The sequence below is a fragment of the Fusarium graminearum genome, chromosome 4 (genome assembly GCF_000240135.3).
Source record: "Fusarium graminearum PH-1 chromosome 4, whole genome shotgun sequence".
In the NCBI taxonomy this organism is placed as follows: domain Eukaryota; kingdom Fungi; phylum Ascomycota; class Sordariomycetes; order Hypocreales; family Nectriaceae; genus Fusarium; species Fusarium graminearum.
Window position 1 is genome coordinate 78,825 of NC_026477.1, and position 16,258 is coordinate 95,082.

Below are 16,258 nucleotides of genomic sequence, written 5' to 3' on the forward strand. Positions count from 1 at the left end.
GGATTTCTGGCAGTGTAGGTACAGCTTACTATCCAATTTTAACCAAGGTGCCCTTCCACCTGGGAATCTTGTTATGCAGCTACATATGTATTTAGTTCAGAATTTAATCGCGTTGTGTCGCGTCGCGTCGCGTCACATTCCAAATCCCTCTAACCCAAGACAGAAACGATGATGTTAGAATCAGCGAGACTCGAGCTAATACCAACCCGGCATGGTGGAGATGGTCCGGAATGGTTCATTTTCTCATTCCGCGATTCCGAGTCATTTTGAAGTCCTCGAAAGAGTCGACATAATTGGCTGTTGTCTCCAATTCTACCCAAAGTACACGGCCACACAACAGGAGTGAAACATGGTAACGTTATTTAGGTCAAGGTTCGTTTGTCCATTAATGAGGAAACAGAAAGAGAGATAATTGCCAGCTGCTTTATGCTTGATCTTTCTTATCGAAGGTGGATGAACCTTAGTGAAAATAAACTTTTTTCACGTTCGTCATGGTTTTCGTCAACGCTTGTGGAAGTCCTGGTCAATTGAGTTCCGTGATTTAGTACCATCAACAGCAGCTGCATTCACTGGCATCTAGCTATCAAAAATCTAAAATTATTAGTGTTTACAAATAAAAACTCACATTATGATAATAAGGACATTGCTGCTTTAGTAACTATTGCTGTGCATTATTTGAAGCCTTGCCTTCTATGTTGTGCCTTGCAAGCAATAGGGTAGGTTGCGGGAAAAAGCGAAACAGGCAGATGTTTACGGATATTGACCGACGCCCAGAATGGATAAACAGCCAGGGTCTTCATCTGCCCTTCGGCTAGAAACATGGGAAGATCATGAGTTTCAGCGACTCAATAGCAGGGTAGCATAACTTCGAAAGCGCATAATTCATGATGTTGTTGACTTTACCCAGTGCAAACGTCACATGATGTGATTGGTTGATCAAGGACCAGGCAATGCATTGATGAGCGGGTTTTCCCTAGACGGGGTTTTTCATTTCCGGATCTTGAAACAAGTTTCCAAGTAGATGAAAGTGGCCTGCTTTAGCCGAGATCAACGCAATGCCGGAGGATGAATGCCCGTCCCATCCATTTGGGCCTCAAGTCTCCCCAAAATGGCAACATAAAGACTGAATCTCCGCATTATCGAGCCACATGGCATTAATGCCGACGTTTATACCATCTCTCGGCTGTTGTTAGCTGTCCACGGATTGGAAATAACCGTCGAGAAACTGGGGTGCAGCAACAGTTTAATGAGCTAAGGGGGGAAGAGACAGGGATCATCGACTTTAGCCTGAACAGTTGTCCCGTTCCAAGATCTTCCGATAGGTTGATTCGTACAGGGGTCTAACTATCTATCCACTTTGTTCACGACTAGAAGATCCAACTTCAGGCGACATCTAGCCAGGGCTCATGAGTTTTGGTGAGGAGATCAGTTAGAACTATATAAGTCCAGCTTGGCACAAAACAATCCATCTTGGCAACCATCCACTCTTTGTTTCTCTGAATATTCCTGTACATACTTATTCGAAAATGAAGTCTTTCCTCGCCACTGCTCTCAGCACCCTGCTGCTCGTCAACAATGTTGCTGCCGCTGCTGTTGAAGACCCAATTGAGATCTTCAACCGTCAGGCCGCTGGACAAGTCATCCGTCAATGCTCCAAACCCGGCGTTCTCGCTCTCGCCTACGATGACGGCCCTGGCCAGTACACTAACCAGCTGATTGACACTCTCGACAGAGCCGGCGCCAAGGGCACCTTCTTCTGGACCGGCAAGCTCTACGGATGTGTGTACAACAACCAAGCCGCCGTCAAGAAGGCCTACAACTCAGGCCATCAGGTCGCCAGTCACACATGGACCCACCCCCAGAACTTTGGCAGTCTGAGCACCGACCAGCTGAAGCAGGAGATGCAAAAGTTCGAACAGGCCATGGTCAACATCATCGGCAAGAAGCCCGCCTACATGCGTCCTCCTTACCTCGCCACTGGCGGTAACGTCCTTCCCACCATGCAGCAGCTCGGCTACAAGGTCATCACCAACGACGTCGACTCCGGTGACTGGAACGGTCAATCTGCTCAGCAAAGCCAGCAAAAGTTCCAACAGGCTGGCGCTGGTGGCAACGGCCACATCCCTCTCATGCACGAGACCTATGCCAGCACTGTCAACACCCTGACTCCCTGGCTCCTCAACTGGGCAAAGCAGAACAACCTCAAGATTGTCACTGTTGGTAAGTAACACTGTTGGGTTTCACGTTGGGGTATATGCTAACATGCTTACAGCTGAGTGTCTTGGTAACGCTGCTGGTGCTTACCAGCCTGGAACCTTCCAGGGTAACGGCCAAAACACCTGCTAAGTGTTCTGACAGATGTCAATGAGACTGAGGGTTTAGTGAGGATCAAATTCTTGTACATGTAAATATGTTTGGCTCACGACAGAAGCCTGAAACGTCTCAATATACTTAAAATTCTGAACTATCAAGGTTGCTTGTTTACACACTGAAGACCCGACATGTGACAGTGATGAAGGTTGACCCATAACCATTGAGTTACAAAGGAAGTTGTGCGTATTGCCGTTGGGTTCGAGTTGTAATACAGTGACTCTTGTAAGGTCTTAATCTGGAAGCTTCTCAAGGTCGGGTCTGATCCTGTTGGAAGACTTTGTGATTCACTCTCGATGCAGCCACTTAATACACTTGGCTTAACTGAAATACATATACCAATCATCGAATAGTTCAAGTTCCGTTATGTTAAGCTACTGATGACATCCATTCCAGTCCGATAAACAAAGTCCATAGCCTTGAGATAGATACCACCATCCTACTGTAAATATGGCATGTAAGGAGTTCCATTCTCCTGTGCCTCGCGGTACAGTCTCTTGTTCTCCCTCCAGAGACAGTATTTGAGGGTCAAAGCAAAGGTAATACAAAGGCTACCCATGAGGAACATGAGAATAAAGGCCAGGCGGTAACGAGGCTCATCCGAGTCAACGAAGAAGAAAGGCGCTATAACGTTGCCAATCTGGCTGAGGACGTTGCAGAGCGCCACAGACACAGCCTTCTTCTCCGGAGTGCGGGCCAGTGTGGTTGACAACCACGTCTGGATCAGAGGGTTGGCACCGAACAGGCCTCCGATAAACAGATATGACGCTGAGTATCGAGGAACAGTGGCCGTTGTAATCATGCAAATAACATAGCCTGCGAGACCAACGGCGATTGGAGTCGAGAAATGCCATCCACGCTCTCCAACGCGATCAGAGTTCCAGGCTACAGCAATCGAAGTGGCAGCCGCGACACAGTAAGGTGGGAAAGTGAGAAGAAGTGCCACTATCCTATCATAGCCCAAACCACGGACAATGGCTGGATAGAAGTTGGAGAAGCCATAAGCAGCGGAGATGGCGATGTTAACACCAGTTAGTAGCCAGAATTTGTAGTCGATGACAGTGAGCTTGACACCAGTCCAGATAGTAGACTGAATCTCGACTTCGGAGACTCTATCAGCGATGATCCGAACTTGGGCAACCTTGCGCATGTCTTCCGTCATAGTCCACATTGCACTTCCACTCTTTGATTGAGGGTAGTCAGGGAGAAGGAATACGGCAGCGAAGGCAAATGCTGATCCGAACAAAGCCAGCACAATAAAAAGCCATTGCCAACCGGCGACACCACGTGCACCCTCTAGTGTAGTGAAGACAGCTGCAGCGATCAAGCCTGACAACCCGTTGGCTAGAGAGACTCCAGTAGACATAATGGCAATGCGGACCGCAATTTCTCGGCGTGTGTACCAACTCGACATGACGTAGATAGCCTGTGATAAAGATAGTAGTCACGGATCAGCATATGTATTTGATGCAAAGATGTGTCATGAGAACTCACCCCAGGGAAGAGGGGCGCTTCAACCAAACCAAGGAAGAAACGAACAGCCAACAGACCCTCGTAAGTCTTGACACCAGCAATTGCAGCAGAAACACCAGACCATAAAATGGCCATCCCAGGGAGGTATAGACTGGGTCGGATCTTTCCGATGATCATGTTCGAAGGAACCTGACCAAGAACATAGCTGTGGATCATCTGAGAAAAGGACTTAAGGACATCAAGTTGCGTTTGCACTTACCCAGCACTCAGGATAGACACAGCAGAACCAAACTGGGTTCCCTCTAATTTCAGGTCCTCGTCAAGAGTACTCAGGCGAGCTTGTCTGAGTAGGCAATGGGTCAGTTATTGTATAAGCCCCAACAGCCTCCCAAGTTGGAAGTGCTTACCCGAGAGAAGCTCTGTCAAGGTAGTTGAAGACATAAAGAAGCCAGAGTGTGGGCAACAGGGTCATGTCTAGCCGGCGAACAACCTTCTTCTCTAACTCTTCCCAATCTGGGATTCCGAGTTCTGCAAAAGCATGCTCGCGAGCAGATACAGGTGTTGAATCAGCATCAGCATGCTTCATGCTACCTTCTTCATCGTGCTCTACATGTATAACGTTATCGGTGTTCGGCACTTCGGTCTTACCATGGCCCATTGGAGCTAGGTCAACAGCAGGCTGCATCTCCGGATTGATACTGCTGGGCGCCATGGATGATTACTCAAACAGCGACGATTGATATGGAGTTTCTTGTCCTTTGGGTTACAACGTAAAAGAGTACGTTGAATACTATCTATAAGTAGGAACGTGCCATTATGATAAAGAGCTCTTCTTATATGTACAAAGAACTTAAAGGCAGCAAGCTGGCATTACCCCACAATAAGAAGGCCAAGATTTCCCCAGATTCCATAAGCGATCAAGGTTAATTAGAAGCTTAAACAGACCCACATTCTCCACATGTCCATTGGTGTTGCGAGGAAAGAAACGCCGTCCAGCTTTACCACATGGGGTTTCGGATTATAGGCGATCCGGCGAAATGCGGCAATAGAGTACCAATGCTGTTGAAGTATTTGTGTCATGTCATGTCATGCCAAGAGATGGTGCATCCATATCGCCGAGGCATTTCTCGGAAGCTACTGTGTCCCCACCCGACAAGGAGATAAACATCCACCTACAATGCAGGTAACTGTCGGTGCACCACACGCCCTTCAAAGTTTCATCACGAGGCAATCCAAATCAACGAAATGAGTTCAACTTCATCTGTTATGCCGTTTGGAACTGCCACATGCGTGACTAAGCTTAACGACAACTCATGGAGTGCAAATCTTCACCCAGACTACTGTGTAGGTGCAGGTATGTCACATCATGACACTTGTATGTGAAAGAAAGAATTATGACTGATGTGGAAAACAGTACCGAATGGCGGTTACGTGGCAAGCGTAATGTATCAGGCTGTCGAGAGTCATGCTCGAAATCTTGGCCTACGACAACAGATCATCTCAGCTCAGCTCCAATATGTCAACCGTACTCAGATAGGTGAAGCAATCATCACCATAGAGAAAGTCAAAATCGGTCGGGCAACTTCCACCTTTCATGCAACTCTTCTGCAAGGTCCCGACACTTCGGAGTTACAGTCACGAAAGTGTGTCCTCGGCTACTACGTATGCTTGGCTCCGGCAACAGACGGGCTTACTCTGGCTACTGGTTGGAACCTCCTTCCCCCGGTCCCATCTATCGATGTGGAACTGGCTCCCAAGGGACTTGACCCGAACTGGTCGTCGGAGGCATCTCGTATCCAGATACATCACTTGGCATCGCTGGGATTTGTCCGCGCCGTGGAAGGGGCCTTTGAGTCATTCTATCGGCGACAACCCGCTCGCAAAGGGCTGGAAGATTCATGGATCCGACTGACAAGCGGTGAACGTTTCACAAACGCCACATTGCCCCTCGTTGCGGACGCAAAGCCTTACGTTGTTGAAGGCTGGAGGCCATTACCAGCCGATGAGAGCAGGGCAGCTGTGCCTTTCTCCAGAAATGATCCATTTTGGTACCCAACACTCGTTATGAATCTGGACATCAAGAAGGGCTTACCACAAGAGGGTGAGGAGTGGCTTTTCATCAGAACTGAAGCTAGAAAGATTGAACAAGGTCGGCTTGACTTGCAAGTTAGTATTCTGGATCAGCAGGGCAATCTTGTTGCGCTTGCCAGCCATATCAACCTGGTCCTCTCAGCATCCCGCAACCTCAGGACCAGAGATGTGAATGAAGACCAAGGGAAGCTGTGAGTAGCATTGCGCGTTGGCATGTATGTTAGTTAGCTTGGCAAATGCATTTTGCAATGTCGGGACATGAATAAGAACGCTTAGTCTATGGGCTGTGGACATAGTTGGAACTCTAAAACCGCCGCGGAATTTCGCCGCGGAACGTCGCCATGGAGAGAATCATCATGCCGATATGCGGGCATCACCATGTGAATTCATCTAGTACTACCGAATTTGGTTCTCGACCCCTCTTTCCCCTCACATATTTCTGCCTCCAGTTACACTGATCACCTGGCCCGTGACGTAGGAGAAGAGTGGACTACAAACAGCTAGGACAACCTTGGCGGCGTCTTCTGCCGAGCCAGGCCTACGAAGTGGAATATCCTCGAAGGAGGACTTTCCATCCCGACCAGGAACGCCGAGCTGTATCTTTTCGCCGCCGGGTCCCGTAATGAAAGCCCCTGCCTCTTTGGCTTGCGTTAGGCGTGTCTCAATGTACCCAAATGCCACTGTGTTAGCTCGGACGTTGAACGCCGGCCCCCATTCCTTTGCGATCGTCTTCATGAGTCCAGATACGCCGGCTTTGAAGAAGGCGTAGTTGGACTGGCCGGCGTTCCCATGGACACCTGAAGTTGAAGAGATGCCGACGATATTTCGCTGCTTTCCATCCTTGATGCGGAAGTATGGGGCTGCGGCGCGAATTAGCTGGAATGGAGCAGTTCCGTGGATGTTTGCCATTGCAGCCCATTGCTTGTCGGTCATCTTGTGTACCACACCATCCCATGTGTAACCGGCATTGTTGACGATAATGTGGATTTCTCCTCCTCCAAACTCGGCTGCACGCTTCACGAGCTGATCGATGTATACTTGATCTGTGATATCACCAGGGACTGCTATTGCCTGGCCTCCAGAGCTCGTGATTCTATCTACCACGCCCTGTGCCTTGGCTTTAGTAATACAACAGGAAGTGTTAGCATGGCTGGTCATGTGCATTGTCAAGTCGTGTCTTCTGGGGTTACCCCGGAGGACCTGGCAGCAGACACTTACCTGAATCGACGTCGCAAACAACTACTTTGGCACCTTCTTGAGCGAACAGGCGCGCTGCTTCAGAACCAATGCCCTGTCCACTTCCCGTGATTATCGCCGTTTGCCCTGCAAGAAGACCTCTTGGGTAGGTGATGTGAGAAGCGATTTGAGCTACACGTTCAGCCATGATTACTTGGGAAATTTTTTCTTTCTTTCTTCACGACCCAAAGCATTAAATTTGACACAAAAACGACTTTTTAAAAACTCACTCCTGGAACTTGTCGCCGTAAATTTGATTAGCGTCCGTTCTAACGGCTGATTGTCAAGCCACAGTCGGCGTTTTAGACACATTCGGCGTTATAGACATACGTCGGCGTTTTGCGAAATCCCCCGGAACGAAATTGGCCCAGCACCCGTAGTCTCCCATCGTAGCCGCTGCCCGATCTATATGGATAATAATTGACAAAGGTTCGTTTGGGACGATGCCATTGGTAAGATTGTTCGACTGTCTGTCACAGAGATCTTTGCTCCCCTGCCTGACACAAGCCGAGGTCCAGGCTGGAAGATGCCGACCACAATCGAGGAACACCACGGCGCACCCGCCAACTCGAAGTCCAAGCGACAAGAGACTAGAAGGAGATCACCCAAGTGAGTAGTCTGGTATTCAGAAGGGAAAACCAACCAATCACTTCCCTGAAGCAAGACCATTAAGACTCGGCTAACAAGTTGGCTGTGCCTCCATTGAACTACAGGGCATGCCTATCCTGTCGAGCACGAAAGGTCCGCTGTGATGTAGCATTCGTGCATGATTCCTGCACAAACTGTGTTCTTGATAGCAAAAAGTGCGTCGTCAGTTGGCACCGTCGACATCAACAAAGGTAACCTATAGAGACCCGGCTTGTAGAATTTTGTGTTGCACACTAACATATTCACATTAGAAAGCACGTTGGGAAGCACCATGCCTCTGATGCAGAGACAGAGACAGCAACTAAAACTCCGACAGCTCCTAAGGAGCATGAAGACTTGCCTGCAGTGTTGACCGACGAATTCTTGGAGACACCCAATCTGGCAGATGAAAAACCTCGTCAGACTGGCCAACCAGAGATAACATTTGCGTATTACCCTTTCCTCTGTATCAACAATCTCAACTCGCTGAATGCGAACGACGTGAAGTATCTGGACTCTCAAGGATGTTTGAGAGTACCAGAAAGCAATTGCTTGGACAATTTAATCCGAACATTCTTTCGTTATGCTCATCCGATCTTGCCTGTCATTAATGAAGCAGAGTTCTGGTCCAGCTATGATCCATTGACATCTGACGACAACACCAGTCGAGTTCCTGTTGTACTCCTTTCAGCTATGTTGTTTGTAGCATGCAAGGTAAGCTAACTGCTGAAATCTATGAAGTCAAGTCTTGACTAATGACACGTCACAGTATGTTGACGATTCTACGATTCAGAGCGTGCAGCTTGACTCGGCACGCGAGGCGCGAGACAGGTTCTTTCGGAAGACCAAGGTTCGTTTCATATCTGACGCTACTCATAAATCATTCGATATGCTAAGTTCTCTTTGCAGCTTCTCTACGATCACGAGACTGAGTCATCGCCGGTCGTGCTTGCTCAAGTCGCTCTTCTGCTTGCACACTGGACTCCACAAACAACCTCAAGTTGTGGTAGGCAGAGCACTCAATGGCTTAGTCGGGCAATCCATCATTGTCATGATGCCATTTCTCAGGCCCAGCTTTGGAGCACGCTCAGGGTTCGTTACAATGAGAGCAACCTTCGGCGACTTGTGGGATGTTGCAAGCTCAGTGACTGTATTCACAGTTTATACAACCGTCGACCACTCATGGTGCTTCCTGGTATGGCCAACACCGAGAGTGATCACCTTGTGCTCTCTCGTGCCGATTTGTCGCATGAAATTGGGCGCTCCAGGGTCTATGGTGTTGAAGCGAAGCACAGATTGATTGATGCTCAGGAACAGATGTCATCTCTCATCACTATATTGGGTAGAGCTCTGGCTCTAGTCTACCCACAGGTAGGCACGACTACCAGAAGAGCTACGTCGACACACGATGAAGACAAGTATGAGTTCATCAACTGCAAGAATGAGCTACGAATATGGTATAGCGGAAGTGATGTCTTTCCAATTTCGGGACAAGACTCTGCGTTGGGCTCGCCTGTCAGTCCTGACGGTGATAGCGAATATGGGAGCTCGCAACATGACCCTGTAGAGCTGCTAGGGAGTATGATGCACCTTCATTATGAGTAAGTAACTGTTTGGGTGGCATGAACACTGCCACTGATCGTCAGTAACTAATTTGTGCTGGTAGAACTGCCATGTTGGCCCTCTGTCAGAGCGAACTTCTGCGCCTCACGGTCAATCCTCGCACGACTTACTCAACCTCGAGGCGACAACAGCCTTTATTGAGTGAACCGGAGCGCCAATATTCCAGTTGCATTCTCAAAATGGCGGACCAACTTTCGCATTCCTTGCAGCGCCAGCATCTGTGCAGGGTTCCAGAAAGCATGTAAGTAGATATCAACGAGTCCACCACACAGGATGGCTAGCGAAGCTAATATATATACGGATAGGATTTTGTGCACAGTACTTCCACTTCTTTTGCATCTGCCTTCGTCGATGTCATCTGGCCAGCAAGTCATTGAGGCACAATCTTGCTACCCAGACTGGGTACAAAAGGTTATGGGATGCTTGCGACTTTACTTCAGAAATGAATTCGAGTTTATACTACAAGCAGTCAAAATTTTCAACAACAGCATTGCTCAAAGCTCGCAAGAAGACGATGGCCCCCAACCCAGCGAAGGACAGCCACACATGAGTGGCTGGCGCGAACTCTTGGATACCAGACCCGAACTCTTTGCTCGTCTGATAGAAAGACTGGATACTGTCATCTGTTGGGGAGGGGACTTGCCAAAAACGTACACGGGTATTTTGGTTGACGACAGCCAAGCAAGGACTAGCCCTACCCTGACTCGACAATTCCGAGCTACGGGGATATCACCGACACTGACCCCGCACGTGGCTTCAACTCCATCTCGGCGGAGGATGGAGAAGAGGTCTTCGCCTATATTATGTGAGGATAAGCCAGAGGCACAGTTGGAGACTGGGTCAGCTGATTCTTCCCTTACGAGCTCAGGAGGACTACGTGAGAGCTTCAGCGATGTTGCCTACTCGTACCTCGATGGTGTACCTGAGAAGACATACTCGCCAACATCACTGGATACGTCTCAGAGATATTGGACAGAAGAAACTGTGGATGACGGAAGACGTGACCAGGCTACGACTGATGGAGAGATCAAACCCTCAGCGATAGACTCCATAGACGTGGACAACATTATGTTGGAAGATGGACTGAGCGATGACTGGATAGATGCTTTGTTGGAGCAGGATATGTCACTGCAAGGCGACAATGCCGGTCGAAGTGTTGAAGATGTTGATATGGCCGCCACATAATGATATAGTAAAGGCAACACAAGGGCATGGGTTAGAAGTCTTAGATCTAACATGAGTATTGTGTGAAGGCGAGTCGTTTTAAATTCTGTCACAAATGCAAGTGTGACAAATGTATTCTTTAGACGAGTGGCATGTACATTGCTTACTCTGACAGATCTGATCTCTGAGATTTAAACGGGATAGAGTCTGTCACATTGATACAATGGATATATAACGAACTTGCTTCGCTTCGGCCTTACGAGTAACCATGTCCGGGTAATCTCGACGTGTCACGATATTGTAGACCTCTTGTATACAGTGACTCGGGACCCAATGTCTGCACGCAATAACGTGATTGTGATATTTACGTCTAAAGCTTGACCTTTGCCTGGCGGGAATTGAGGCGAGAATGGACATAACTAATCTGCTGGAACGCTCTCAGCGCCTCACCATATAACTCTCCTCTCAGTAAACCATAGACGCCCATCTTTGCCTTGGACTTGACCGTGTTGGCAAGCTCCAATGCACGATCCAACATCTCCTCCGGCGGGGCTATCTCATCCACAATCCCGTCTGCCAATGCCTCACTTGATGTGAACTTGTGACCCTGTAAGATAACCTTCCTGGCAGTCTGTGGTCGTAGCTTGGCTCTCAAAAGAGCGCCCATTCCATCGAAGTGAAGGCCGAGCTCGGCTACCGGCATGCACCAGTACCCACGCGCAGCATTCATGATACGATAGTCATGCGCCAATGTCATCACTGATGCGCCCCCGAACGTGTGTCCAGTGATGAGACAGATGGTAGGGAATGGGAAATCCAGGAGAGTTGCAACGAGCTGTTACAGCCCGAGTATGCGCATGTCAGTAAGCGGCCCACCACGTTCAGGTTATTCTCAGATTCTCACTCACCGGGTAAAAGCCCTCGGAACTGGCGTATGGGTTTGTGTCTCGTTCGTACAGATCTAGACCCTACGCGTATGTTGTCAGGAGGTGTTCAAGGAAGAAGCGTGGAAGAACGTACTGTGCAGAAGAACTTAGTATCATTGCCACGAATAATGACAGCGCCAGGCGCATCGGGGCCAAGTTCCTTGCGAACATCGTTCAAAGCTCGGATGATCTCTTGACAAAATTGTGACGTGAGACGGTTTTCCGGTGGCTTCTGCAGAGTAAGGATGAAGACATCTTCACGACGCTCGAGTTGAAGGTTTTCGTACATGATGGCTGGCTAGTAACAACGAATACCAGATCCTTGATGGTGTTGATGATCCAGATCCCGACGTTCAATTCATCAACCGGCCTTTTTCTAACGATGTTTGGTGGAGTACTTTCCCAGCTTCGGGTATCATCACTACGGAAGCAGTAGACGAAATTAGTAGGCCAGCCCATGCCGCTTTGATCGCAAGCGCTGGCTCACTTATTTTTGTACCCCAAGCTAGAGGCTAACCGTCTTGCCACAGACCAGCCCCGGAACCAAAACCTTTAGCGGGTCTCGGCGTTACGGTTATAGCGGCCATGCTGGTGAAACGCCGTCGAGATTCGCCGAAGACCAGGGATATCCCAAACAATTTGACGTCTTGCCACACAGCAGGTCCGAACAATGTCGGATGGAAGTATTGGCTATCTGTGACAACTTGGTATTGGTACCGACGTCTTTTGGACTCTTTCTACCAACCACTGGGACCGGTCTCGGGATGGTCTGGACGTCCGAAAAATGCTGCTGTCTACAGAGCTATGGTCCACATCATGGCAGAACACAGCAGCTCATCTTTCGATAGAGCCATACTGTCCAATTAACTTTCAGACTTTGGCAAAACAATTCTTCCATTCCCATGCATGGATTAAACTCTTGTCAGTCCGACAATATTTACCTTACTGTAAGAGTGATTTGATGATGGCGTTGAAGTCTCCCACGCCACAGTAACAGCATTGTGTGGGCATTGACACACGCAGGAAAGCCTTGGTCTGGACGGCTTGCTTAATATGACGTGATGGTAAATAAGTCGAATATTCTTGAACGATGCAGAATCCCAGATACTATGTTGTCAGGGAACAGAATTTAGTCTTCATGCCATCGTCAACCTGCCCCAGGGTTATTTATCTGCTGTGTCTTAATCTTATGTTTCCAAATATCTACCATCGAGGACAACAAGACGGGGCAATGTTTTCAAAGTATGGAACAACTCCATGAGCGAATATCTGGTGCTGGTGTATCTACATTCAGGCAGACACTCACTGCTCATTAATACTACCAATATGTGTACGAGAACAAAGTGAATCATAATCATGACATCTCTAAATCCATGAATCATAAAGATGAGAAATGTTATTTTTCTTTATCTAGAGGCTCTTGGTGAAATCAATTATGGCATTAGCCATGGCTTCTGGTTGCTCTGGCGCCATAGCATGGCCAGCATTCTTGATGACCTGCACCGTGACACGATCACCGAGACATGGTTTCATAACATCCTTCACAACAACGGCGTCATGCTCAGCCTGTAAATCCAGGATTGGAACAGTCTCCCCTGCAGAAAAGTACTCATCAACAGGCGTATAGATGCGGGCATGTGCCTGAGCCTTGTGAGCTGCTTCGCTCCACCCATCTAGCCATAGACGTGGGTTGCCCTCGGGTCCGAAAAAGGCCGCTTGCAAATACTCAAGACGCTTGGACTCCGGTAGGGACATATCTCCAGAGCCGTCAATCTCCGTGCGTAACCGACTGAATGGCTTCTCGGTTGATCCGGGCGGGAGTTTGCCTGCAGAGGCGGCTGCCATAACAACACCACGGACAAGATCTGGACGATCTGCGGCTAGCATGCGTGCAGGTTGGCTACCCCAGGCATGGCCGACGATGACAGATGGGCCACACTTGATGTGGTCGAGGACCATGGCAACGTCAGCAGCAAAGTCGTGCAGAGTCAGTTTCTCCATTGGTCCACTGCTCTTGCCGATGCCACGAGGCTGGGGACGAATAACTCGGTAGCCAGCTTCGACAAGGAATTGAGTAACAATATCATAGTCGTTTGCGCCACGGGCTAGTGAGGGAAGGATAACAATGACAGGGCCACTACCGTGGTCGAGTGTTTCAATGGTAATGGGTCCTTTCGTGACCGTGAATGAAGGTGAAGTTGTCATGCTGACAGCTGTGTACGAGGGCCAGTGATGGTACAGACAATTTGCGCGCTTCCGTGCGTAGATTTATAATGAACAAGGACAGAAGGGATTAAAAAAACCTCAAGTGGCGCTTGTCTGACTTAGTCGGAATAACGTGTACATACTCGGCACTCGGCGTTTACGGAGTTACATAATGATGAAAGAAGACATACAACCAATGCATCATCAAAATGGAAACAAGTGTATTTCCAGCAGTGGTAAACTGCAGCATGAACCAACTTCAATCAAAGTCTTTGGTATGAGAAATAGCATTGACTGTACATGTACCATCTAAATACATTCTCGAAGATACCGTCTTGTCTCAAGGCACTGTTTGCTGTCTCGAAATATTTGCATCAACTGAAACTAGCTATGGAACACTACTGGATGTAATTCACAATCTCGCCTGCACTCGCCCTGCCTGTCTCGGATTCTTCCACACCTGTACCTGGGGAATCTTTTCATATCCAGGACTTGGTATCAGCTTCGGCCCCAGGATCTTCTTCTGCACCTTTCCTGTGGCACCCTTGGGAAGCTCCCCCTCCACAACCCTCAACAAAGTCGGCAACTTATACCCAGCCAGCTGACCCCTAAGATCACTCCGAACCTTGGCAAGGGTAACGTCCGATGCTTTCGCATTCTTGAGAGCCAGCACTGCACCAACGCGTTGCCCAAACTCATCGTCCTCAACGCCCACTACCATAGCCTCATTCACATACGGCAGTGCTAGGCATGCTCGCTCAATGTCCAGCGCTGAGATCTTGTAACCACCAGACTTGATGATATCAACCGATGCGCGTCCCACGATGAAGTAGAAGTTCCCTTCACGTCGGGCAATATCACCGGTCTTGTACCACCCGTCGGCATCGTGAGCGTTCTTGGTAGTCTCTGGTTCCATGAGGTATCTGTGTTTCCAGTTAGACATACTCATATCAATAAGATGCAGTACTTACTTGGCAAACATGTTTGGTGTCTTGACCAGAAGTTCTCCCTCAGGCGAGATCTTGGCCTCAACGCCTGGCAGAGGCTGGCCTACACTTCCTTTAGGAATGTCTCGAAGCTCGACAGATACCCGGATACAGCCAGGAATCTCGGTGGCACCATAGCGAGCGAGGATGGGGCGGCCCATCTCGGCGGCCCAGAATTCCTGCACATGCTCTTGTAAAGCACTAGATCCACACAGGAATGCACGGAACTGGGTAGCTGACTGCTTGTAAGGGGCCTGCTCCTGCGCTGGTAGCTGCTCGATGAACCACTTCAAGCGCATGTAGATAGTAGGAACAGCAGAGAAGACAGTCAGTCCGCCCTGTAGCCAGCGCTGCATCACAGTGGCTGCGTCAAACTTGCCATGAAACTCGATGCAGGCACCCGCGTTGAGGAATGGGAAGAACGATGTGCCCAAGCCAGTCTGATGATGCACAGGAAGCGTGTGCAGTAGCACATCTGTGTGCGTGATTCCATAGCTATCACCGACGGTAATGGCACCCTCGTGCGTGTAGGTACGTCGTAGGACTACACCCTTGGGCTTTCCAGTTGTGCCAGAAGTAAAGATGACCACGCCGGGTGCACTGGGATCTTGTGGTGGGTTGGAAGACAAGGAAATGTCGGGTGGCTCGAACCGAGGTGTGCGAGGCAGATTAGGTAAAATGTTGAGCTGTGCGATGCCACAACACTGCGCCGATTCCTGAGCCAGTTGCGTCGTTGCAGAGCTGGATAAGATGGCCACCTGCTGTGACTTTGTAGCGTAGTAAACGATCTCGTCAACAGGCGCTGTCGGGACTATATGGATGAAATCAGTCAGTCACTCGAAACAAAATAACGGTCGAGATACACGCACACATAGGAACCACTGCTGCCCCCAGCGCCAGAACAGCCAGAACAGCGACTGTGAACTCATAGCCTCCTGCGGCTAGTACTCCCACGTAAACCTCGTTGCCATTGTTCAGTTGTTCAATGACCTCGGAGGGTAGTGCTGCTCGCACCACATCTCTCAATCCCAACACCGCATCAAGCAGCTCTCCGTATGTCTTAGAGACGCCAAGCTCTCGATCTCTGATGGCAAGGTAGTTTCTATGTGCATGCCGAAGCAGCCTTGTGAACAATGGGTTGTTGGGCAACACATGTGGACCGCCATGTAACGGCACAATCTGTGTGCGATCCAAATTCGCAGTGCTAGCATCAATAGCCATGTTTAGATAGGCACTTGACTTGTGATGTGTGACCACGTTGATTTCTCATTAGCACGAGATATGATAAATACATTCTGATTCTGAACACTGAACTGCCATAGCGTGTTTTGTTTTCCGTTCGTTAGATGCTTGTTGTCTGTCGTTCCTCACTCACCAGACTCCGGACAGACCCGGCGTTAGGGAGCACTGGCAATGTGGGGCCGTGTCGAGACCGAAGCTCCGGGTGGGTCCATCTCGGTAGATCGGCGTTCGGCGCTATGGATAAGTTCTTCCACTGCCGTTTCGGCGAAATGATTTGGTCGTGGCAAACCAGCCACTTGTGAGCCATCAGCGACT

The 16,258-nt window shown here is 49.1% G+C and overlaps 8 protein-coding genes across 8 annotated transcripts; 3 read left to right on the forward strand and 5 right to left on the reverse strand.

Moving 5' to 3' along the window:
* Positions 1 to 1,490: 1,490 nt before the first annotated feature.
* Positions 1,491 to 2,346, forward strand: FGSG_06452 (uncharacterized protein; the record flags this gene model as incomplete). Its single annotated transcript, XM_011327749.1, has 2 exons — positions 1,491 to 2,220; positions 2,273 to 2,346. The coding sequence occupies exons 1-2, from the start codon at positions 1,527 to 1,529 to the stop codon at positions 2,344 to 2,346; spliced, it is 768 nt and encodes a 255-aa protein (XP_011326051.1). The 5' UTR covers positions 1,491 to 1,526.
* Positions 2,347 to 2,809: 463 nt separating this feature from the next.
* FGSG_06453 (uncharacterized protein) lies at positions 2,810 to 4,555 on the reverse strand (the record flags this gene model as incomplete). Its single annotated transcript, XM_011327750.1, has 4 exons — positions 2,810 to 3,796; positions 3,865 to 4,048; positions 4,103 to 4,186; positions 4,251 to 4,555. 4 exons carry the CDS (start codon positions 4,553 to 4,555, stop codon positions 2,810 to 2,812), a joined length of 1,560 nt encoding a protein of 519 aa, XP_011326052.1.
* Positions 4,556 to 5,088: 533 nt separating this feature from the next.
* FGSG_06454 (uncharacterized protein) lies at positions 5,089 to 6,129 on the forward strand (the record flags this gene model as incomplete). Its single annotated transcript, XM_011327751.1, has 2 exons — positions 5,089 to 5,197; positions 5,258 to 6,129. The coding sequence occupies 2 exons, from the start codon at positions 5,089 to 5,091 to the stop codon at positions 6,127 to 6,129; spliced, it is 981 nt and encodes a 326-aa protein (XP_011326053.1).
* Positions 6,130 to 6,363: 234 nt separating this feature from the next.
* On the reverse strand, positions 6,364 to 7,318 carry FGSG_06455 (uncharacterized protein; the record flags this gene model as incomplete). Its single annotated transcript, XM_011327752.1, has 2 exons — positions 6,364 to 7,052; positions 7,153 to 7,318. The coding sequence occupies 2 exons, from the start codon at positions 7,316 to 7,318 to the stop codon at positions 6,364 to 6,366; spliced, it is 855 nt and encodes a 284-aa protein (XP_011326054.1).
* Positions 7,319 to 7,696: 378 nt separating this feature from the next.
* On the forward strand, positions 7,697 to 10,605 carry FGSG_06456 (uncharacterized protein; the record flags this gene model as incomplete). The annotated part of the gene is made up of 7 exons (XM_011327753.1): positions 7,697 to 7,779; positions 7,968 to 7,973; positions 8,070 to 8,511; positions 8,567 to 8,647; positions 8,707 to 9,398; positions 9,464 to 9,661; positions 9,726 to 10,605. The coding sequence occupies 7 exons, from the start codon at positions 7,697 to 7,699 to the stop codon at positions 10,603 to 10,605; spliced, it is 2,382 nt and encodes a 793-aa protein (XP_011326055.1).
* A 349-nt stretch (positions 10,606 to 10,954) lies between these two features.
* On the reverse strand, positions 10,955 to 11,799 carry FGSG_06457 (uncharacterized protein; the record flags this gene model as incomplete). The annotated part of the gene is made up of 3 exons (XM_011327754.1): positions 10,955 to 11,419; positions 11,493 to 11,552; positions 11,605 to 11,799. 3 exons carry the CDS (start codon positions 11,797 to 11,799, stop codon positions 10,955 to 10,957), a joined length of 720 nt encoding a protein of 239 aa, XP_011326056.1.
* Positions 11,800 to 12,920: 1,121 nt separating this feature from the next.
* FGSG_12921 (uncharacterized protein) lies at positions 12,921 to 13,715 on the reverse strand (the record flags this gene model as incomplete). The annotated part of the gene is made up of 1 exon (XM_011327755.1): positions 12,921 to 13,715. The coding sequence occupies one exon, from the start codon at positions 13,713 to 13,715 to the stop codon at positions 12,921 to 12,923; it is 795 nt and encodes a 264-aa protein (XP_011326057.1).
* Positions 13,716 to 14,127: 412 nt separating this feature from the next.
* Positions 14,128 to 15,922, reverse strand: FGSG_12922 (uncharacterized protein; the record flags this gene model as incomplete). The annotated part of the gene is made up of 3 exons (XM_011327756.1): positions 14,128 to 14,638; positions 14,687 to 15,512; positions 15,571 to 15,922. The coding sequence occupies 3 exons, from the start codon at positions 15,920 to 15,922 to the stop codon at positions 14,128 to 14,130; spliced, it is 1,689 nt and encodes a 562-aa protein (XP_011326058.1).
* Between the last annotated feature and the right edge of the window lie 336 nt (positions 15,923 to 16,258).